The sequence below is a fragment of the Scardinius erythrophthalmus genome (genome assembly GCF_964197995.2).
Source record: "Scardinius erythrophthalmus genome assembly, chromosome: 11".
Lineage (NCBI taxonomy): Eukaryota > Metazoa > Chordata > Actinopteri > Cypriniformes > Leuciscidae > Scardinius > Scardinius erythrophthalmus.
The window spans coordinates 32,571,679-32,596,426 of record NC_138231.1 but is presented as its reverse complement, the minus strand read 5'-3'; the positions used below and the strand labels follow the sequence as shown (position 1 = coordinate 32,596,426).

At 36.7% G+C, this 24,748-nt stretch overlaps 2 protein-coding genes across 2 annotated transcripts; one reads left to right on the top strand and one right to left on the bottom strand.

Annotated features, from left to right (window-relative positions):
* Positions 1-5,880: 5,880 nt before the first annotated feature.
* On the bottom strand, positions 5,881-12,017 carry LOC308698473 (zinc finger protein 521). The gene is made up of 3 exons (XM_081378570.1): positions 11,759-12,017; positions 10,476-10,673; positions 5,881-9,396 (listed from the first exon to the last, which is right to left on the bottom strand). The coding sequence occupies exons 1-3, from the start codon at positions 11,796-11,798 to the stop codon at positions 6,773-6,775; spliced, it is 2,862 nt and encodes a 953-aa protein (XP_081234696.1). The 5' UTR covers positions 11,799-12,017; the 3' UTR covers positions 5,881-6,772.
* Positions 12,018-17,343: 5,326 nt separating this feature from the next.
* On the top strand, positions 17,344-22,072 carry psma8 (proteasome 20S subunit alpha 8). The gene is made up of 7 exons (XM_081378231.1): positions 17,344-17,587; positions 18,347-18,473; positions 18,740-18,864; positions 20,973-21,095; positions 21,182-21,301; positions 21,413-21,475; positions 21,634-22,072. Exons 1-7 carry the CDS (start codon positions 17,486-17,488, stop codon positions 21,727-21,729), a joined length of 756 nt encoding a protein of 251 aa, XP_081234357.1. The 5' UTR covers positions 17,344-17,485; the 3' UTR covers positions 21,730-22,072.
* Positions 22,073-24,748: the final 2,676 nt, after the last annotated feature.

The following is a 24,748-nucleotide window of genomic DNA, read 5'->3' as shown; positions in this document are numbered from 1 at the left end:
TGGGCAAATGCATTTTTATCTCAGTACATGCATTGTTTTAATTTGACAGGGTCGGCGCTAGCTTAGCTTAGCATAATGAATGGAATCCTTTGTTGCAAGCTAGCATGTCCTGAGTAAAAGTGATATAAAAAAACCCCACCTAATTACTTTTTGTAGCCTGCGTATTCACAACGAGTACAAATAGCGATGCAGATTAACACTAGGCGATTTCCTAGGCAGATATTGACTTATATATTAAGGACTATATTAGGGGGAAGCACAGGCGAAGCACTGCTACTTCGGCGTGATATCTCTGCGCCCAAGTAGCAGTGCTTCGCCTGTGCTTCCCCCTAATATAGTCCCAAGTCAATATCTGCCTAGGGGCTTCATGCCCTCCAAAACCGTCATTAGCCTATGTAATATCTATATATGCGTGCAATTAATGTCTTATTATATTTTATTACTTTAATACAGGGTTTAACTTTGAATGCAGTCAATGTAGGCTATGTAACATTTTTTTACCTTAAAATAATGTTTCCAAAATAGTTTCAGTGGTTCATCAAGCCGTAACAGTAGGCACTTATGCCTCCCCAGATAGCTTTGCGGTCCTTTACCTGCTACAACCACAGATTAAGTAAGTCACCACAGTAAGATTACCAGATCGGGTCGCGTTTCTGTAGTTCTAATGAGACATAAGAAAACTACAAATTTGACTTGTTTACAGCGTTACAATAGTCATTATTTAGTTTTTCTTCGTTTCTGATGTCGCAATACATACTTTCATGAAATCGTGCAACATATCTTGTCTGTGGACATCGTTAATTCCAAAGCCGGTGCTAGATAAACAGCGAGCGTGCGTGCGACAGTAGGCTGCGGGAGGCGAAATTATATAGGCTAATAAAAAATAACAATTGGGCAACATTTTATATTTATATTTATATATTCATTCATTTTATTTAAATCAGCACTGGTTAAAATTTATAAAGCAGGAACAAGATATGTAACAATATTTAATAATAGGCTATACAGTTAAAATATTACAATTTATTTTCATTTGCGTGCTGGCTAATTACGACGTTTAACCTGTTATCTTATTGGTGCGTTCAAGTCATCTCGTATAGATCGTATTTACGAGTTGAACGCACTTGAACGCCACCACAATGTCGTAAATACCAGTGGGGAGCTCGGGATTTTCTCTAAGCTCCGATCTTTACGAGTTGGGGGCGTGTCAGTGATTAACATGGCGGAATACACAATACGTAGGGTGAAGTCAGGTAAAGTGGGACACTTTTTGGTAAATTGCATTTTAAACAACCTAAATCAGTTAGAATGTATTAAAACTGTATGTGTTTTGTTTAAATAGATTGTAATGAAGGCCACTATGGTGAAATTTTTCCAATTTATGTATTTATTAACAAACTGTTCATCTTTAAACACCATCTGACACCCTCTTCAGCAAACTGGAAGCAATCAGGTTGAGTGGGACACTTTGTTAGGGAAAGTGGGACACTATTTTATGGTTAAAATGAACATGAGAAATACAACCCCAATTCCAATGAAGTTGGGACGTTGTGTAAAACGTAAATAAAACCAGAATACATAAATGTGTGGTGCATTATGAAGCGCAAAATACAACAACGGAGACCTTCAAATGAATTAATACTTGGAAGGATTTTTTAAAAATGCATTTGTGGAACTAATGCAAAAATTGTAACATTGTAAACTTCACTATACATTCAATGAATGGAACTGTCATTAAGCCTACATCTTCTTACCACCTTTTAACAACTTCAGTGAACATATCCGAGAAAGATGAAGTCATCTGGAGGTGAGGGTGGCGCAGTTGTGAGTGTGGAGGCATGGGGGGGCTGAATTCAGGATAATAAGGTTGAAAATTCTGTCACTTATGATGTAACAATAAAACTTTTGCTTTTACATACATTTATACTGTCTGTGTATTAGAGATTAATAACAATGAGCATCTAACTGTTTAAAATATTTGTGAAAATTAGATTCACAGCACTGTCCCACTCAACCTGAAATGCACTGTCCCACTCAACCTAACACTGTCAGGTTGAGTGGGACAGTGCTGTGAATCTAATTTTCACAAATATTTTAAACAGTTAGATGCTCATTGTTATTAATCTCTAATACACAGACAGTGTAAATGTATGTAAAAGCAAAAGTTTTATTGTTACATAATAAGTGACAGAATTATCAACCTTATTATTCTAAATAGATTTACACTTGCCGGGTGGCTTACCATGAGGTACCAGGAGTCAAGCAATTTGAAAAATAACAACTGGACCACATCTGTGATGTCACACCAATCACAACCTTTATTTCATATCCAATAGACATTCAGCTACAACCCAATAACAATTGTTGTGATTGGCTTACAAAATTAACCCAGTACAGTACCCAAAAGCTTAAGTGTCCCACTCAACCTGATGTCCCACTCTACCTGAATTCACCCTAAAGGTATTTAGCTGTGATATTTTCAGGCTTTTCTATTAACAGCTCAGTTAGCTATTCGCCAACACAGAATATGATAGTATTATAATATAACAATGCAACATGTAACGATGTGTTGGCAGTGGCTTCATAAATTAATTAAAAACATAAAAATACAAAGTACACCTGATGCACATTTTTTGTTCTTCATTTTCTAGAACAAGAGTTTAAGAACCTTACTTTATTTTTGTGTAATTAATTAAGAGAAAGTAGCCTACTCCGCCATTTTGCTCCGACGAAAGTGACTTGAACGCACATGCCGTTATAAGCACGACTTCCTTCCCACCTCGTAGCCTACGAACTTCCCAGGAGGACTTGAACGCACCATAAACACTGTGTGACCTAATAGAACTCTTATCGGGGTATAGGCTACAGTTGATACATGTGGGTCTCATCTATCCCCCGGCCCGCTGGCCACCTCGCACAAAATAGATTTTGCAATTACCTTGCATGACACAATACCTTGAAATATGCCAGTTTTTAGGGCACAGAATAACGTTTGTGGTGATACCAGTTACGTTTAACAGTCACATATGTATAATAAGCTATTCATCGTGGAGAGTGCATGGTGAAGTGAACGTCATGTCTATATAAAAAAAACTTTTCCCGATATCTTCGGATCGGAGATGCGTCCGTTGTTCAAATTTCCCACGATCAAAGAGTAGCCTACACCAATGCGCATGTGCACAGCAAAACTTGTGCTTGCTGCGAACGCAAGTTATTTAAGGTGTCTCGACTGTACACATGTCTCAACTGTAGGCTACACAGTCTAGACTCTAGCCTATGTAAAATAATACGTGTATACTAAAAGACACACATTCGGTATTTACACACAATCTCGCACCTCCACCTGCTGGTCATGATGTGAACATGCGAAACTATAGCCTTGCTTTTTCATTTGATTTGAATGCGTTGCTTCTCTTTCCACTAAACCTGTAGATGTTCTTTGATAATGCTGCAACATTTCATATGACCCAATTGCAAATCAAATGAAAATATATTATAATGTATTGTGACATCATAGTGTAAACAACATTACACCATATAATCAAAATTAGGATGTACAACAGTGCCAATAGCATACAGTTTATGCATTATTATAATATTTATAACGAATGGCCATCACTACTGTTACAGTATTTGACTAAACAGTTTAAGATCTTAATATTTTAAGAGGAAAAAATTAAACTCCAATTAAAAACAAGCTATTTGTGAGATGGTTGCTGTACTGTCACACATTCAGCCATTAGGGGGGAGTGCTGTCCTACATTCACCTTGCAGTCATGCATTTAAATGTGGAAACGTTTTCTGCCAATTTTAAATAAATCAATTAAATGATAAAAATGAAAACTAAAACCATATTAACCATTATAGAAAACTCAACGCAAAATATGTGATTTTTGAAGAATGTTGGTAACCAGACAGCTGACGTCAGCATAGTCAATGGGTTCTGTCAACTGTTTGGTGACGGACATTCTGCAAAATATCTTCTTTTGTGTTCAGTAGAAGAAATAAACTCATACAGGTTTGGAACAATTTGAGGGTAAGTAATAACACAATTTTCATTTTGGTGTCTGTGAACTATCCCTTAAATGTCTTTTGAAAAACAGAATTTTGGCTGACAAGTATTCAATTTACCAACAGAAAATGGTGTCGCTTGCAGAAGAACACTCAGATGAGGCGGGATATGGGATTGTTGGATATGTGAGACGTGAAGAGAAGGGAGAGCACAGAGGAATGATTGGTGACGCGATGTGAAAAAAATGTGATGATGTTGGACATCGGTAGGAAGAGTAACCTTTCACCCCAGTTTCCATCCCGGGAGGATGTTGACATGACACAGACCTAACATTTCTTGGGAGTGCACCTGGACGGCAAGGCCTGACTGAGCATAAAGGATCTTAGTCAGCTCTATTTTTTGAAATGGCAGTTCATTTCTAGATTTACCATGCCTCGATTTAGGCCTGTATTCACTCTTATCCCTGTAAGAAAAAAACTAATGTGTAGGCTATTTGCACTACTGTCACTTCACTGTGTCACTGTGTTGTACTTAATACACCTTTAAACTGAGAATCGTTTTATTAAATTTGTTTCCAATTCTGTTTTATGGAATTAAAAATGTTAAATACAATCAAACTCAACATTTGCCAGCTCTGTGCCAGTAACACTCCATAACCCTGCAACCTTAAAAACTCTTTACAGCACTGTCTTTTTTGCCATTTCTCCTCTCACTCGACCCACTCGAGAGACGCTTATTGACAGATGGTCCGGGCATTACCCGGCATCATGTTTTCACAGCCGACTTTATCTTGGCCTAAAGCCTGGACACACAAAAGGAAAACCAAGTTCATGATGTTTTAATTCCAACTCATATTTATTTTCTGGTATGATCATCTGTCTCTATAGCATGAAAACAAATAATATATAATATAAAATAATAACGTAACAGCATTTGTATTATGATTATAAAAAAATCTGACTGGAGAAGACAGTTCATTAACCCTGTCAAGTTTCTAAAACAGACTTTTTATAGTATTTACAGTATTGTTTTTTTAAACACCCTGCACTCATAGTTACATTTATGACTGGGTGTAATTATAATATTGTAATATTTATGACAAATGCATTTTTACAGCACAGCCGTGCCCAAAATTTTGTCGCTTTTCCTTCCCGTGTCTATGGTCAAAGCCCAGCTGCTGTCATGGTGATTGAGGGGTATTTCCAAATGAGGTAGCAGTTTGTCCTGGTGGCTTCCAGCTTCAGGGCACTAATACCCAATTTCCATTCTCAAAAACATGCACAAACATAACTCTGTGCTGCACTGCAGATATTTAGTTGAATTTTTAAAGATAAAATCATTTGTTGATTAAATGGAAAGTTGTACTGCTTATAAATAGATACGCACATGCACAAACACTGTAGTATGAATGAAGTAAAATCCTGACATTCAGTTTCACTTCCAGTAAAGCCCAGAAGTCATTATTCTCTACCCAGATGTATTATTGTCAAGTATGATATCAAGGTTCAGAATCAAGTGAAACATTGCCAATCTAAAAAAAAAAAAAAATTATATATATATATATATATATATATATATATATAGGCTATATATATTTATTTATATATTAAGGAGCTAAAAAATGTTAAAACCTTTTTTTTTTTCAACCAGAACAACTTATTTCAGTTTATTAATATCATAATCACTATATTATTCTTATTTCTGATTTATGATTTTTTAGATGTTCTACCGAAGACTAAATACACAATCTTAAACTGCATTGGTCCAGAAATATGATAGAGTTTTTTGTTGCTGTTGTTGCTGTTTTTAACTTTATCAACAATGGAGAACTGAAAATGTAAACACACCACTTACACACGTACACATTTACCCATAAACACAATTTATTTTTATTTTTTATTTTTTTTGCAATAGAACATCATGTACAGATATACAACTAACAAGACACATAAGTGAAATTGTGAGTCAAAATTATAAAAAAATGTAGAGATTAAGGTATTTTACTAAAAAGACATAGTAAAAAATACATATCATTATAGTTTTGTGATTATCAGATGTCATAGTCCAAAAGCCCTACATCTAATCCATAAAGTTTACCAAGAGGCCAGCTCAGATTTCAATTAGATTAAACACTGCTAATGACTCTCTCCCTCAGAACATCAAGTCCCACTGCCCGCATCTCATCCTCTTTTGTGCCCCTCTGCGCATCTGCAGTTTCAGTCATCAGCAACTCATTACTGTCTAGATCCACAAAGATCCAGTTCCATTTCTTAACACAAGGCTTTATCTTAAAATGCAACAAAGAGAGAGGAAATGCTCCAAATATAGCAGTAAATCTGAGTTCAGAGCCTCAGAAGTGTCCAATGAAGATAAGCCTTGCACTTGGGAGAATTAGTCATTTGCTAAGCATCTCAAACAAGGAAACTGATTTTAAGGGAGAAAACAGCCTCTCCAAAACATGTCTTCACACATTTAGGGCCTAAATACATAATACAATGTACAAGTGAAAACATACTCCAGTACACAAGCAATCAGAAGAGTACATATAACGTCAGAGCCGGCGTCAGGGCACTAAAAAGGTTGCATTTGAAGAGGAAAGCATTTGTAATCGCTTTCAAATGCATGCTCGCTCTGCACTTTCGCTCGCATTCTGCGGGAAGGGGAGGGAGGGACGGGGGGCACAGTAACTCTTAACCCCCATCCTGGGCGCCGACCCTGTATATTGTCCTTTACAAATGACGTCCTTTATTCAGGGTTAACTCAAACTGTTGTGGTCTGTGTGAGAGTGTTCTTATTGCTTCTCTCCTCTGGTATGAGTGCCGTAGCCGAACAACAATTGACTACGGAAATGCTAGTCTTATTGTCTCGGAGTCTATGCTCAAATGTACTGACATTCATAGTGACCGTTTCCTGCTGAGCAACACTTGAGGAGATTTTAAGGTCAGGATTAAGGATGGAGGGATCCACGCAGCTGTTGATCAGATCATCACCCTGGACCTTCTGCATGTGGAAAGTTCCATGAATTTTCAGCTCAAGAGTGGAGGTGACAGTCTGCATGCACACAACACAGCGGAAGCCTGTCAGTGAGTTGTGCAGGTCGGGGTGCCTCTGACAGTGTTCCAGGAAGTCCTCCTCACTGTGAAGAGGAAGCTTGCAGATGCGGCAGTTGCCTGTGTCCAAGCTCCTGCTGTGGGTGACCTTGTGTTCAGTCAGAGTTAGCAGTGAAGGGAAGCGCTCTCCACAGATGGGGCATTGGCAGTGCTTGGTGGGGCCTAGATGAGTCTGGACGTGCTCCCACAGTGCCATCTCAGTGAAGAAGGTCTTGGAACAGTCTTTGCATTTGTGGCTCCCTTGGATTGCCTCCACTTTGCGCTTGAGAGTGCCACTCTCCCCGGGCTGGATGTGGTGATCTCGCAGCTGGTGGTTGGCGAGCAAAGACTGCATGGTGTAAGAAGCACCACAGATTTCACAGGCAAACATAGAATCGTTCAGATTTGCCTTCCCTTTACTTTCAGTGGTAGGGCTAAACAGCGATTCCACCTTACCGACTCTTATTTCACTATTCACTGGCAGCATTCCAGCGCTGTCTTTGGCAACTGGTTTGGAGACAGGTGGAGGGGTCACGTTGTTACCTTCAGCACTCTTGGCACAGAGTTTCTCGTGTAAGGGCACCTCGAGGGGAGATCTGGTATTGGTGCAGACGCAGGGACTGCATTTGTCGCTATGTGTTGTGATATGACACTGCAACTCAATGTCTGTGGTAAAGGACTCTGCACAGAAAATGCAACAGTACATCTTGCATTGTTTGTCAAGATGTTTCTGTTTGACATGTAGGTGCAAATCATGCTCTTGCTTGAAGTCCCATTCGCACGACGTACAGTGGAATGTGGTTTTCTTGTTACTGTGCTCGGAGGCCAGGTGAACCTGAATAGACACCTTGGAGTCGAACACCTGCTGGCAGAGGGAGCATCGGTAAAACACGACAGTGTGCATCTCAAGTAGGTGCCCATGTAAGTCTTTGACACTGGTAAAGGACTTACTGCAGCTCTCACAGATGTAGAGCGTAGATGAATTGCTAAAATGAGACACTGTGTGTTCCTTAAAAGATTCCTGGTTTGGGAAATCCATGAAACACTCTGGACACGTAAGTTTTGGAAGCATACTCTTCAGGTGGGAACTCAAGTGAGTTTGAAACAGATCCAGATTGGTGTATTTAGCCCCACAGTGGTCACACATGAAGTCGGTTGAAGGTAATGCACCATAGCTAGTTTTTTTGGCCACACTCTTGATTGATTGGGGTGATGTTGAACCCATTGTCCTCCTTCCCTGTTTAAGGTTCATCAAATTAATATTTTTGTGTGTCTTTTTGATATGCTGCATCAGTTTTATCTTACTGCTAAATGTAGGCAAATGGGTGCAGTATGGACAGAATTGCAAAGACTTTCTTTCTGCAGTTTCTTCTGCATCTGGTTCAAGTTTCAGACTCTGGTTTTTACAGTGTGTCTGCCGCACGTGATTATCTAGCGTGTCCTTTGTCAGGAATCCTCGGAAGCACTGTGAGCAGAAAAAGACGTTGCTCTCGATTAAAGCGGAGTTGTGTGATTGGCGAACATGCTCTTGAAGGGCTTTCAGGTCTTTTAATGATGTGGGACAGAAGCTACACTGAAGAACTGTCTGAACGGCCGCTGTAATTGCAGCTTCAAGCAACACGGAGTGGTCGGGCATCACATTAGCCTCTTTCTGGTGCTCCTTTAGTTCAGATGGAAAAGTCAGGATCTCAGAACTTGAGTGGATTTCATTGTCCTTGAGTTGGGTCTGTGGACAAGCTCTATGGTCCATGTAGTTGTGACAATGAACAAAATCATTTAAAACCTTGAGCTTTTTGGAGATTCCTAAACAATTTTTGGAGACAAACTGAGACTTTCTCTTTTCTGCACAAGGAGACACTGCAGCATTTGGAGTTGCTGGACTGGAGATGTGTGGGGTGGCACAAGTGCATTCTGCCATTGAGAAACACGACTGATCTTGTGCAGCAAAATCTGGAGGTTGTCTTTTCTCAGATTCCCCCATGTTATTCTGTGGATTATTTACAAGAGAGAGAAGTCGGGAGGACATAGCACTTCCCTGTTCATATTGATTACTCAAGCCCTGTTTGCTTCTTGTGGAGCTCTCACTGCTGATATCCGTTTGAAATAATTCGAGAGGTACTGAACTGTTGCCAGGCAAAGGGCTGTTTTCCCTCCTGCACTGATTAAGTCTCTGATGATCTCTATATGTGTCTCTGTTGAATCCAAGGTCACATCCATCTTCATGGTCAGTGGAGGAGTGAGCAGAGGAATGAGAAGCTAAACAACATATTTCATCTTCCTCAACATTATGATTTGCTATGGACAGAGAAGAAAGGAAAATGTATTTACAACTTTCATAAAAAAGTTTTTGCCAAAAACACACCACTACTGTAAATACGCCATTAGTGTTGGGGAGTAACTAACTAAAAGTAATTAAGCAATGTTACTAAATTAAGTACATTGTCAGTAATGTGACGGTAACTCAAAATTTTGTCAAAGTAGCGTAGCTTTTACAGTAACAAGATACTTTCTCCAACAAGGAAAACGGAAATGTGACACTGCTGTTTTTTTGCTGTCACCCTAATTCATACCCTAACTGTTTTTTTGCAAGACAAATACTGTTTTTAGGGGAATTATATTGCTACGTTTTGTTAAATTGTGGTGTAGCTAACTACTTTTTTAAAACAATAGCTGCAGTTGAACTACTTTAAATTATATGGGATTTGTATCTTCCTCAACACTACTCTCTTTGACCACAACTATAAGAATTCAACTCTTCTATTTCAAGAGGTCTGTCCTGCTGAAGTCTGGCAGGTTAAAATAGAACTCAGGCTCATAACAGCAGACTAAACAGCAAAAATATGAATTGGATGCTCTTTTTCACACTTTTTTAGATGTAATTAGCTCGGTATGTGGCCACATAATGAGCAGTCCCACTGTGACTAAAATTGCTGTCAGTGTGAGAGGACCAGATTCACAGTTTGAGAAAATGGAGTGCTGCTACTTTAAAGTACTAAACATGTACAAGAGAAAAAAACAGAACCCAAATTATGCTACCAAATTGTACACTAAATCAAAGGATTAGTGTATCTGCTTAAAAGGATAAAACATATTAAAAACATAAAAACTTGTCTTCACATGATTAGCAATTCCAATATCATAAATCCAAAATCATTTGTGAAGGCATGATTCATTCTGTTATTGTGCAAATAGGGAATTGCAAATATACCTAATTCAAAGGTCACACAAACATGCAGAAACACTAAACCCTGAATATAAAACCCCAGAGGTCTCTCTTCTTTTTAATCTGCCTGTGTAAGGGATGCAGAAAGAGATGGATAAAATATTCACCGTAAAGGATACTAAGGATAGTGCAGGAATGTATTTGCGTGTACCTGAACCATGGCAGTACATCTGTTGGGTGAATGATTCTGATTGCTTTAGGCTTGCACTCTTGTGTTCTTTAGCAACTTCATCCTTCTCTTCCCCACATTGTTCCCTCTCCTCATCCCTCTCTTTTCTTCTTTCCCAGGAGCAACGTTTCTTCCCCACAACCACACCATCTTCCTTTGTATTTAACCTGTCAGCTTGACCTGTTGAGAAAAGATTGATAGCAAGAAAAGGTCATGGCCATAGCAGCCAAATACAATATCACAATTCAAAGAAATCAAGCACTTTTTCCCATCTCTGGTGGACCATTCGGTACACTATGGCACCCCTGTGTCATGAAAAAAAGCAAAGAGTAAACAAATATCAACTTTTTTTAGTCTGTTTTTCATCCAGCATTGTGTGCATGTTTGATCTTTAAACAGTCCATATAACAAATTTTGTATTCTGTGATTTCAAGGTGACATAACAGAGCCACACGGCATTATGACAAGACATAAAAAACGAATAGATTTCATTTACAAACATAGAAACCTCAGGGAACTTTCAAACACGCATACTGTACACACACATTTGTTTTCTGTCATTTTTGGGACTCTATTGTTTTTATACTGAGCTAATATTTTATGTTCCCTACAAAATCTAATCCTCACATAAACATTACGGATCCTTACAGCTTACTGTTGTTTTCATGTTTTATTGGGACTTTCCATAGACATAATGATTTTTATACTGTACAAGCTGTATATTCTATCCCCTTACACTAACCCTACCCTAAACCTTAACGTTCTGCATTTTTACAATAATAATAAAAAAAAACATCACGTAGTATGATTTAAAAAGCTGTTTTCCTCATGGAGACAATACGTCCCCACAAGGACAACGATTTCAAATATTTTGTCCTCATAATGTAGGGTTTACCAGGACACACACACACTCACACACATTCAGTTTTGAGTACAGCTGAGCTTAGATAACTTTGTTGTCCAAGAAAAGCCAATAAAACTATAATATTACATTGATTATCATAATACATCTGAATATTGTGCATCACGTCCAAGAGTGATGACAAACCCCTCTCAATGAAATTAGATTACTCGAAAATGCAATGAAAGTTAAATTAAAGTTCTGGTCCAAAACAATTCCAGTTTTCTGTTTTGATCTTTGCGCAACATTAATCTGAAGCCTAATGATCTGTAACTAATTGTGGTCATTCATTCGATTTGTCCCGCGGTCGTGTTTCACTCAAGACAAGAAGGAAGCAAGTGATTAAATAAAAAACCTTTCGTACCTTTCAAAGATCTGGGCTTCGACTGTTTTCGACGAGTCATTGTAAAGGACTTCAGCAGCTGTCAACACAAACGCGTTAAGTTCCTGTCCACTGTTTGCATACGAAGGACAACACAAGGGGCAAGCAATAGCCAATACTTGCGTGCTGTTTCATAGACTGGAATAGCGGGAAAGCACATTAATATCACGGGCAAAGGGGCTCGCCCCCGCCTACAGCAGCGGGATGACTCCATACACGTTCTGCGCCACCGGGGACGCGCGCGCGCGAGAGAGATGCGTAATCACTCAACTCACGGACACACACACACACACACACCGGCACTCCAAAAGACAGTTTTATTGCTCAGAGATTGCTGGTTTATAGCTCAAGAGTTCTCAGTTATGTTTCGCACGTCAATATTAACTTTGTCTTTTTTTGTTTCCACTAGAATTCCGTAAAATAATTGCAAGTAAACACTGAGAACATTGTTTACACACAGACTACAGTAGACTAACGTTAAGTGTATTTTTGCTGTAGCCTATATGTGGTTTAGAAAAGCTAAAAAAAATTGATTTAGGAAGAATTTGATGTTAGATGTTTGAGTTTGTATTATCTTGATAAATCTGAGCACAATTTGAGACGTTGAAATCTCGCCTTAAAGAGACAGCTGTAGCCTACAGAGGTGATTTCCTCAGGAGCCAAAGACTTTAATGAGTCTATTTGATCTACATTTAAACTCATTGATATGTAAAATCTTTTTGCCTTATTGTTTTTTTTTTTTTTTTACTTTTAAAACTGATAAAAAAAAAAAAAAAAAAAAAAAAAACAGTGAACCTGGTCCACATGGCATTTGACACATTTTTCCTTTTGTTTCTTTAAAGCTGCAGTCCGTAACTTTTTTGGGTTAAAAATTATCCAAAATATATTTTTGAGCAAGTACATAACCAGCCAGTGTTCAAAACTATCTGATTGCCTTAGCTCGATTTTAAAACGGTAAGCCTGTAATAATGTTTTTAACTTCAGTGGTACTGGTGGATTTCCTCCGGACGTAAACGTCATTAGCCTACGTTATACATAAAGAAGGTGTCCCGGCTAGTTGGCTATATTGCGTGTGAGATGTTGGGGATGGAGATTGATAGCCTTTTCTCACAGCACTATAATTATACTTATCAATTTGATGGCGATCCAGAAAGGTTCAAACGACAATCACCAGTGACAACTGGAGATTCACCCGTTGTAAAATGCAAAAGACTTCGGACTTTGGAGTGGCTACAGAAAAAAAAGAGACTGCAACCGGGCCCATGCGAAAACAAGGATAAATATCGGAAGGGCTTTTGACAGGTGGCGTGAAATCCGTGTTTTGAAGGGGTTCAAAACAGATGCAGAGAAGGCTTTTTTCTGCTGGTAAGTGATCGTTAGATTTAATCCGCGCGATTTACTGCAATGCTATTTTCCCCTTATTGGTCAGAACAAAAGTGGATGTTGCACATTCTCCTCAAAACACTGGATTCATCCGCGCTGTGCCGTGCCGAGGCACAACCCACTTAAAGTTGATAATTCCGCTAATAACTGCAACTGCAGATTTCGAACAGAGATGGCGACAAAGAGGAAAAACTACGGACTGCAGCTTTAAAATCAGAAGAAATTACACAACTTATCAAAGAAAAAAATGCTCCTATAACATTATCAATATCTATAATATACCATCAAACATATGGTACTGTGGTAATGAAATCATCAGAGGAGCATCTCCTTTCATAATGACGCCTCGGTTTAATTTCTCTGTGGAAACGTTAGTTATGAGCCGGCCCGTTGGATGGGCTTTGCAGTATAGGGAACGTTGATTAGAAAGCTCCATCCCTTTGGGAGTCCGCTCTGCAATTGCTTGTTTCTAATGAGTTTTGAATTAGCTGCTGAGACACTTGTCTGTGACTGTTTTGTGAATAAAGGACAGAATGTTGCAATGAAGACACAACAACATAACACGTCTGTGAGGTTCAGCATGAACACTTTGGGTTGTTTCGAGTTGACTTTACCATCAAGGATCCAACTAATGATTTCTTGGGTATGAATCTGCGGTAGGCTACACTCTACCTAAATAAATTGTATAAAGAGCTAGGCTATTTGTGAATATGTGTATAGCCCTATAGTGTTGCTGTAAATAGACAGTATTGACATGCAAAGGCAACCTTTGCGCAGTGGAGATCCTGAAGGAAATAATGTATCAGCCAATCAGAGCATCTCAAGGGATGAGAGCTTTTATAGTTCTGATTCAAGCATCCAGCTGGTTTTATTATACTGTTCTAAAACAAATAGTTTGCCATGAATCTGCTATGATAAAAAAAGCCAATTGCCCTAGATTGCTCTTTTGATTTAATAACTTTTGAAAAACCCTGAGCAGAGAGCTTGAGCTTTTGAGAAACCCTGAGCTTGTGTCGTGGTTTTTCTGTGACCAACAATTAAAAATACTTTTTCATCCTAATAATTCTTCCACAGAACTACAGAAACAAATTCAGTCAGTTTTCCAGTATATCATAAAATCCCATAATCAAATATGTATAAAACACAAAGAGGATTAGGCTACTATTGCTCTTAAACGGATTAAGTCAAAATGAATGTTCTGTCATCATTTACTCAATCTGATGTCATTCCAAACGTACATGACTTTATTTCTTCTGTTGAACTCAAATAAGGAGCTGTTTTGAGGAATGTTCACAATGCCTCTCTTCAATAGTATAAAAATGTAGCCTAATATTAGGAAAAGCAGCTTGGACAATCTGCAATATTTTGTTCCTTCTGTGACAAATAAATGCATATGGGTGAGTAAATTACAATTTTTATGTTTTAAAGATGAACTTTCCCTTTAAATATAGTTTTCTCAAGAGAAAATGTAATGCATTCCAACAGAGGCTGCTCATGATGAGGGGCAGCATGATTATCTGCAGTGTATGAAATTCCCATGAGCCAATTATCTTTATGAACATTTTACTGCTGCCAATTCATGGAAATGAAAAAAGAGTTGGGGCATTTTTAAACCAGGACATCAAGATTAATTATTGTGTGATATTAATGAACTTTGAAGGTTAATTTTTATTAATCAGCTAATTACAGAGCCAGAGATGAAGATGATTGCTAATGATGATGATCCCAGCTCAGTCGGTGAACAAAACTGACTGATCTAGAGTGGATCGGAAATGAAAAAAAAAAAGACTTCTCTTCAGTGTTTCTGTAACTGAGGCCAAGGTCAAGCAGTTGTAAGTGGGTCTTGTGGTAGCAAGGTACTTTCTACCTGCGAAACTCAAGACGGTTTCCTTTACAACTGACCTCCTGGAATTTTGGTATACAGAGAAAATGTTGTTGTTGTTTTTTTACCTTGAAAAATGAAGGAAACAATCTGCATTAAAAAAATAATGAATATAATTTAAATTACAGACTGAACAACGTGTAAACACAGTAGCAGATTTATAACATAATACCCAGAAAACATCAGAAAAATGATTCTGAACAGACACGGGCCGGTGCACTTTTCCATATGTTTATAGCCCCCACAATCTGGTTTACTTCAGAACAGTGCTAATATGAGATTAGCTGGGTCACACTCGCTCAGAGACCTCTTGTGTCCCACACAGGTGACTCCCGTAAGAAAAGCTGAGGTTGTGAGTGTTCGCGAGCACTACAGAAGGTCCTCATTAGCTTGGTTTGAGGGAATACACGGCTAAGGAATACTGGTGGGTGGGCATTTCAGTCTCTTTGAACACTGCTCCATGGTCTCGGAACACAAACCCTGTGCACTATTCCCAGATGCATCATATTTAGTTTAATGTATTCTTATTTGTTGAATTTAATTAAAAGGACATTTTTAATAAGGTACGGGAGACTTGTGGCCTGTTCTCTGCAGGTTTACCGTGCTCTTGATGAAGCATTGATGAGAGGTTTGGTGGCACCAAAATGGCCTTTGAAGTAGAAGCATGAAAGTGTTGGTAGGTACTTGTAGAGGTGCTTGTCAAAGACGTCATGCTGTCTTCCATTTCTTCAAAACTGCTGAGGACTTTTATGATAGTGACTGAATAGCTCTGGACTGGAGTGGACATGACAGCTTCTTTTGGCAAACATTTACTGTAAATAAAAAACTAGACTTCTAAAATGTCTTTACAATTTGTTTAAGCTGCACTGCTCAAATATAGACTATTTAAAAGACCATACAATATTAATAATTTTTACATAATGAATATTGTTACAAACTTTTTTATTTGAATTAAATTAAGTAAACGCTTCATTACCTGCAGAATAGTAATTTTTATTAAGTAAAAATAAATAAATTACAAGGTAGCATTTAATTAATGGATTGTCTAATTAATAATTGTGTAATTCAATTATAAGCACTTATAATTGGATATACAGTACCAGTCAAAAGTTTGGAAACGTTACTATTTTTAATGTTTTTGAAAGAAGTCTCTTATGCTCATCAAGCCTGCAGTTAAAAAAAATATATATATAAAAAATATATATACTTTAACATATAATATATACTTTAATATACTTTAAAATGTAATTTATTTTTGTAATGCAAAGCTGAATTTTCATCAGCAAGTACTCCAGTCTTTGGTGTCTTATGATCCTTCAGAAATCATGATGATTTATGATCAATGTTGGAAACAGTTGTGCTGCTTAATATTTTTTTTATAACCTGAGATACTTTTTTCAGGATTATTTGATGAATAAAAAGTTAAAAAGAACTGTATTTATTTAGAAGAGAAATCTTTTGTAACAATATACACTACCGTTCAAAAGTTTGGGAACAATAACTATATATTTTTTTAAAGAAATTAGTACTTTAATTCAACAAGGATACGTTAAATTGATAAAAGGTGATGGTAACGATTTATATTGTTAGAAATGTTTTTATTTTGAATAAATGCTGTTTTTATGAATTAATGCTGTTAACGTTTTACTCATCAATGAATCCTGAAAAAAGTATTCCAAAAAAATATATTAAACAGCACAACTGTTTCCATCACTGATAATAACTGAGTATCAAATCATCATATTAGAATGATTTCTGAAGGATCATAAGACACCAAAGACTGGAGTACTTGCTGATGAAAATTCAGCTTTGCATCACAAAAATAAATTACATTTTAAAATATATTAAAAAAAGAGAACCATTATTTTAAATTGTAATAATATTTCATAATATTTTTTTTTTTTACTGCAGGCTTGATGAGCATAAGAGACTTCTTTCAAAAACATTAAAAATAGTAACTTTTGACTGGTACTGTACATCATGGATATATTTATATATCATTTAAACATTCAACAATAATATTACAATAATAAAATTAACAGATATTTAATCTGTTAACTTGCATCCTAATATAGAAAAATGGCTTATTTCAGCCACCACACCCTCTAAAAAAATTATATTAGAGAAAATAGAGAAATTACAGTTCATTGCTACAGTAGCCTCTAAATATGAATACATGTGTGTGGTTTTACAGAACACATAATGAGTAAATAAATAAATAAATAAACGTAAATAGAAATGTAATGAAGACGAAACGGAGAAAAACGTGATGCTATTAAAGAAAATCACATGAGTCACTTGCATTGAGGATTACAAGTCCCATCATTCAACGCGCGCTGTTGTTGCGCATGCGCAAATCAATTTCGAAACCTCCTGTGCTGCTAGTCGAAAGTCAGAGGCAACTATTTCACCCAAATTCGTGCTTTTGTGTCTAGTGTGCAGAAATGGCAGCTAGATATGACAGAGCTATAACAGTTTTCTCTCCTGACGGTCACCTGTTTCAGGTGGAATATGCTCAGGAAGCAGTAAAGAAGGGCTCCACAGCTGTGAGTGTGTTTATATGGTTATATTTGAGCCGCAGCTTTAGCTCAGTGGCTAACTGCTACACAAATATACTCTCAAAATGTGTTGATATATGATTATTGTGAACAAGTGCTTGATATAGGAATAAACAATGTGATTGATTAAGACTGTTTTGAAGCAGCTGGGGTGTTCGCTTATTTGGTAGCAGTTGTATTGACACGTTAGCTAAGCGTGACTTGCATGTTGCGGCTAATATTAGCATGGGCTATCCTGATTTTAAACTAGATATATTATTTGATTCGCTTTATTTTGATCCTATATGTATATAAATGCATTTCAAATGCTGCACTAGTACACTACTACTGAAAGATAAACAATTAACTTAAGTAATATGGATTTTAAACATTTTTGCTAATTAAATGATCAATGATGTTACAGCTCCAGCAACTGGCTTTAATAGATGCATTTCAAACGTCACGACTGTTGAAATATCCTTAAATAATTTAATGCCATTTTAATAGTTTATGTTTGGTATTACGTTTTATTGCGCTTCTGCTGTAACTGTATGATTCATGTAGTTTCATTTTTAAGACCGTGTTGGGTAATGACCAACATTTCCGGTAGAGGGCGATGTGCCCATAGTTAAGGTTTAGATATAGTGAAAATAAAAGTTGTGCATTTATACTGAATTAGTTTCTTGTCTGTAAAAGTTACCAGTATTCAGATATTACATTTTTTTTTTTTTTTTTTTACTAACTGTGAACTATTTTTGCACATCTAAGGTTGGAATCAGGGGGAAGGATATTGTTGTCCTGGGTGTTGAGAAGAAGTCAGTGGCAAAGCTTCAGGAGGAGAGGACAGTCAGGAAGATATGTGCTCTGGATGAGCATGTGTGCATGGCCTTTGCAGGTAAGATTCATTCTTCTGTGTGTATAATCAATGCAATGAAGGGATAGTTCTGTCATTATAATGTTTATCAGTAACCATTCACTTTAATTGTATGGAAAAAGATGCCCTGAAATATTTAACTTTTTGTGATTTAACCCTTTCAACTGGTGCCACTAGATAACCACTGACTTGACAGAATAGGTGGTGTTTAAATGTTTATAATATGGACTCTACAATGCATATAGGTGATCTTAGCATGATTTTACATTTGAATGTGTGCTGTCCAGGTCTGACTGCAGATGCCAGGATTGTCATCAACAGAGCTAGAGTAGAGTGCCAGAGCCACAGACTCACAGTGGAGGACCCAGTTACTGTGGAGTACATCACCCGCTATATCGCCACACTCAAACAGGTAGCCTAACATCCCCTCACTCCAGTTGACACACAGGCCATTTAAAGGGATGGTTCTCTCACAGTCTAGACCTGTATGACTAAAGGTGATGATACACAGGGCAACTTTTTGAGCAATGTTGCTGGGCAATCTTGCTGAGCGATTGTTGCTTGGGCACTTTCCCATTGAAAATGAGCAATACATATATATCTGGATAATTTAGATCGGTCGTGGGCCCTGTGTCTCATCTGGTTGCCCATTGACGGCAACATTGCTCAAAAAGTTGCCCTGTGTATCATCACCTTTACTCTCTTCTGTGGAACACAATAAAAGATTGAAAAATGCCTTGGTGTTTTTATCTGTACAGTGAAAGTCAGTGGGGTCCAATTTTGTTTGGACACCAGTTTTCTTAAGAATACTTTATTTTGTGTTCAGAAGTAAATCATACAGGTTTTAGAATGACATGATGAGGGAGAGTTATGGCTACATTACTCTCACGTAGCCAAGGACTGCCCAAGAGGACCGAAATGCAAAGCAGCCAATCACAGTTAATTTAGTTCCATGTTTAGTTTAGGGGGCGTGAAAATATAAAGTCAATGTCCCTACGCTAACAGACCGGCATGCGTCTAATAAATTATTAATTCAAGATCAATTGTTTCCCATTTTGTGTGCCTTAGCCTCAGACGTCATGCCCTCAGATCGTTGGCTGAATGTCTGATGCATGATTTAGGAAGTCTAATTGTAATTTTTTTCCTGATAAAAATTGTCTTTGAGATATAGAGTTAAAATATTGAACAAAATAGTAAATATTACTATTGTAATATTTGACTGTAAAATAAAAAGTATTAAAATATATATATATATATATATATATATATATATATATATATATATATATATATATATATATTTATTTTATTTTACAGTACACCTGTAAAATCACAATACTAACATTCATGAATGTCTTAATTTATTAATTTTCATACGTTAAACCATCAAGCTTTTGTTCTGGCGCAAAACAGTAGGATGTCCTTAAAGCTTTTCTTTTGTTGACAACAGCTGGTTTGAGGTGTTTGTGTGGAAAAGAACACAGTGCCACGCTTCTCTCTGAAGCACGCCGCGCATATATTTAAAGGGATAGTTCACTTTGAAATAAAATTTTGGTATGTTTTAGCTTACCTCAAGGGCATCCAAGATGTAGGTGTCTTTTTTTTCTGCAGTAGTTTCAATTTTGATATTTTTAGGTCAAACCGTTCTTGTCTGTCAGTCATTTCATGCAGGTCTATGGTCACTGTCTCAAAGAGCATGCACAGAGTCCAAATTAAAACAATTCCACATCGTCCAAATTAAACAATTCCCCATCGTAAGTACACATTGATGGCCTAAGACACGAAACGAGCGGTTTGTGTGAGAAAACGAACAGTATTTATATTGTTTTGACCTCTTATACACAGCCACGTCCAAGTGATCTGAGGGCGCGCACGCATCCTGGTATGTGACGTGTGCGCAGACTGGTGCATAGATATATACACTAGATGTCGCCTTGTCTACAGCAGTTCATTGGAACAAATGTCTTTAAGGTGACATCTAGTGTATATATATCTATACTGCGCCCTCAGATCAGATCACTTGGACGTGGCTGTGTATAAGAGGTAAAAACGATATAAATACTGTTTGTTTTCTCACGCAAACCGCTCGTTTCGTGTCTTAGGCCATCAGTGTGTACTTACGATGGGGAATTGTTTAATTTGGACGATGGGGAATTGTTTTAATTTGGACTCTGTGCATGCTCTTTGAGACAGTGACCATAGACCTGCATTATATGACTGACAGACAAGAACGGTTTGACCTAAAAATATCAAAATTGAAACTACTGCGGAAAAAAAGACACCTACATCTTGGATGCCCTTGAGGTAAGCTAAAACATACCAAAATTTAATTTCAAAGTGAACTATCCCTTTAAATCGCAGCCTTTTGTATTCAATCACAGTAAGCCATATCACGATTTCAGTTTTATTTCGATTAATCATGCAGCCCTAGGGTAAGAAAAGAATGGATTTACAGAGTTTAATGACACTGTTACAATATTTTGCCATCTGTATTCATTGTGCTTTCTTATTGTGCAACAGCGCTACACTCAAAGCAATGGACGCCGTCCCTTTGGTATCTCGGCTCTAATCGTTGGCTTCGACTATGATGGGACTCCACGTCTATATCAGACAGACCCCTCTGGAACATACCATGCATGGAAGGTAAAGTGGGAGTAGTTTGTTTCCACAATGTTCAGATGTTACCCATTTTGCCACCGCATTGACCCTCTTCTCACCTGTGCTATCAGGCAAACGCTATTGGGCGCAGTGCGAAGACAGTGAGGGAGTTTTTGGAGAAAAACTACACAGACGAAGCCATTGCAAGTGATAACGATGCTATCAAATTAGCCATCAAAGCCTTACTAGAGGTAAACACCATGTCGCCACAGTTACATGCATGGCAAACACTCTCATATCATAAAAGTTGACAGGATGTAACATGTTTGCTGAGGCAATTTTAAATGATCTGTGCTGCACAGGTTGTGCAATCCGGAGGCAAGAACATCGAGCTGGCTGTGATCCGGAGAAACCAGCCCCTAAAGGTAATACATTTGATTTATGATTTTTATTTTTTTTGTATATTCATTCATTTACAATCGTCTTGATGCAACGTTCTTGTCATCCATTTAACGTTGGAACTGTCTCAGTAATCCGCCACATGACACATTTGTACAAATTCCACCCCTCTCTCCTTTCACAGATTCTGGAGTCCAAAGAGATTGAGACGCTGGTCGCCGAAATAGAGAAGGAGAAAGAGGAGGAGGCAGAGAAGAAAAAGCAGAAGAAGTCATCATAAATCACTCATGTGAATGTGTAGTTTTGTTTATACGGGCAGAAGCACTTGGCTCAGGCCCTTCACTGTACCCTCTCCCTTCCTGTATCTCATCCGTTAAGAGCACAGTCTCTCAGTCTTCTGCTGAACCCACAGCATGCATGAATATGCTTTTGTTCCAGGAAATATTTTTTCAAAATCTAAGTAATAAAAGCATGTTTAGGGTTGGGAGTTACAAACTGGCCACAGTATGTCCTGGTCAGTTTTCACTCTTCTGTAAAGCTGCTCTCTAACACCACTGAGAATTCTGGGGGAATGTGCTCTGACTGATGCTTCCTAATAAACTCTTTTGGTTTGTACCAATGGACTGTTGTCTTTCTATTGTCATATCACAAAAACATTAAAATAAGACTTGTGAGACAGCATTAGGTCTGTGATTAGACACTATGGATGGAGGTCATTTTTATTTGACAGTAGTACGTGAACTACCAACCTTTACTAAAGAACCTAGCCAGTTGCCATAAGGTCTAAATCCATGATGAAAGACGTATGTATATATGTGTCTGTAGGGTTAAAAATTTAGGGCCAGTAAGTTATTATATATATTTTTTTAATACATTTTTATATAAAGTTGATCAAAAGTGACAGTAAATACTTTTTCATTATTACACACACACAAAAAGCTTTTTCAAACAGTCCATTTTAACTTTCTTCAAAGAATCCTGAAAAAGTATCACGGTTTAGACAAAAATCTAAAGCAAAACAACAGTTATTTCAAGATTGATAAATGTTTCTTGAGCAGCATATTGATGAAGACTGAAAATTCAGCTTTTCCATTAAAGGAATAAATTGCATTTTAAAATATATTACAATAGAGAGAACATTTTTAATCTATTAATATTGTACTGTTAAACATACACAATATACTGTATGTATATGTGTGTGTGTGTGTGTGTGAGAGTAGTGTTTTAAACATTTAAAAGAAAGAAAACGACTCCACACAGATTGTAAATAAACCATTTGGGAAATATTCATATGCAAAATATGCTTATTTTGTGAACACCATAAGATTTTCTTTTGACAGAAAATCAGTTTGAAACCATCCTGTAATTTAGATTTATTCTCTGAGGTGAGTGCTAGATTTGTCAATATTTACAATCAGTAATTGAAATATCTGACTATTGAACCAAACTGAGTAACAGTAACAATATTTTGTCAGCAAATGAAAGGATATGCATGTAAACACCTCTGAACATACCAATCCAAATTCCTTGATTGAACTCCAGAATCATTGATGATTGAAAATTAAAATAAATGATCAGAATCACACATTGAATTGCAATATCAGAGGATTCTGAATTAACACGCACATTTTTTCATGTTGTGTGAGAATAACGGACTTGTTTAATTCGGGCAGTTCGTCTATGACCCACAGTTTTACCTCAACTAACCTCTTCAGGGACCAGTCTCGTCCGAACTGGGCTTTAGCACTCGAGTTCCAAAGCTGTTTACAATGTTCAGCTGTTCTGCCTGAGAGGAGTTCTGGAGCGGTTTGGGATGGAAAAATGATTGTGTGCCCAAGTGTATGAATGGAGACTAGGCCTGTACTATGGCAAGCCATTTTGACTTTTAATCTTTCCCAGGATATGAATTCTTGATATCAACAATTTAATTTTCACTAGTTAAAATGCTAATTCTTGATATCAGGAATTAGATTTCTACTAGTAACAATGGCAATTTTTGATATCAGGAATTACATTTCCACTAGTAAAAATGTTAATTTTTGATATCTGTAATTGTGTTTTCACTAGTTAAATGTCACCATACGTAGACAAGAATTGATTTCTTATTAGTTGAAATTCCAATTTCAGATTTCAGAAATACAAGTAAAAAAAACATTTTTTTAATATCAATAATTATGTGGTTACTAGTGCAAATGTCTGTTCTTGATATCAACAATTGAATTGCTACTAGTAAAAATGTTCATTTTTTATATAATTCATTTGATTGTCACTATAGTGACAATGTTAGTTTCTGACATCATGAATGTGATTGTAGTAAGATAGATATCTGAAATTGCTCTCCTAATTTTTGATATCAATACATTTTCAGATATCAGTTATAACAAATGTAACATGTTGAAATAAATGTACAGATATCAAGAATTAACATTTCAACTAGTGAAAACTGAATCCTTGATATCAGGAATTTATATAGTAAAGTAATTATTGATATAAAAAATGTATGGCTTTTCTAGTAAGAATTGTATTTCTGAAATGTGAACTTGGAATTTCAACTAGTAAGAAATCAATTATTGATTATCAACAATTGAATTTAAACGACAGTCTATGGTGACATTTAACTAGTGAAAAAACAAATGCAGATATCAAGAATTATATTTTTTTAGGGCTGTCAAACGATTAATCGCGATTAATCGCATCCAAAATAAAAGTTTGTGTTTACATAATTTATGTCTGTGTACAGAGTATAATTATTTTCTATATATAAATACACACACATGCATATATATATTTAAGAAAATGTGTTATTTATATATAAAATATTTATATATTATATAAATTATAATAATATAAATATATAATATAAATATAAATATATATACACAGTATATACATGCAAATATTTCTTAAATATATACATGCATGTGTGTGTATTTATATGTAGAAAATAATTATACACCGTATACACACATGTATTATGTAAAAACAAACTTTTATTTTGGATGCGATTAATCACGATTAATCGTTTGACAGCCCTATATTTTTTACTAGTTGAAGTTCAATTCTTGATATCAAGAATTCGTATTTCTGCGAGTGATGACGTCATTGTCGATAACAATAATTACATTTTTTACTAATGGAAATCTAATTCCTGATATAAAAAAAAATGGCCATTGTTACTATAGTAGAAATAGAAGTAGCATTTTAACTAGTTAAAATCGAATTGTTGATATCAAGAATAAAAGTCAAAATGGCTTGCCATACTAGACAACATTAAAAACATCTTTGTTTTCATGAGCGCA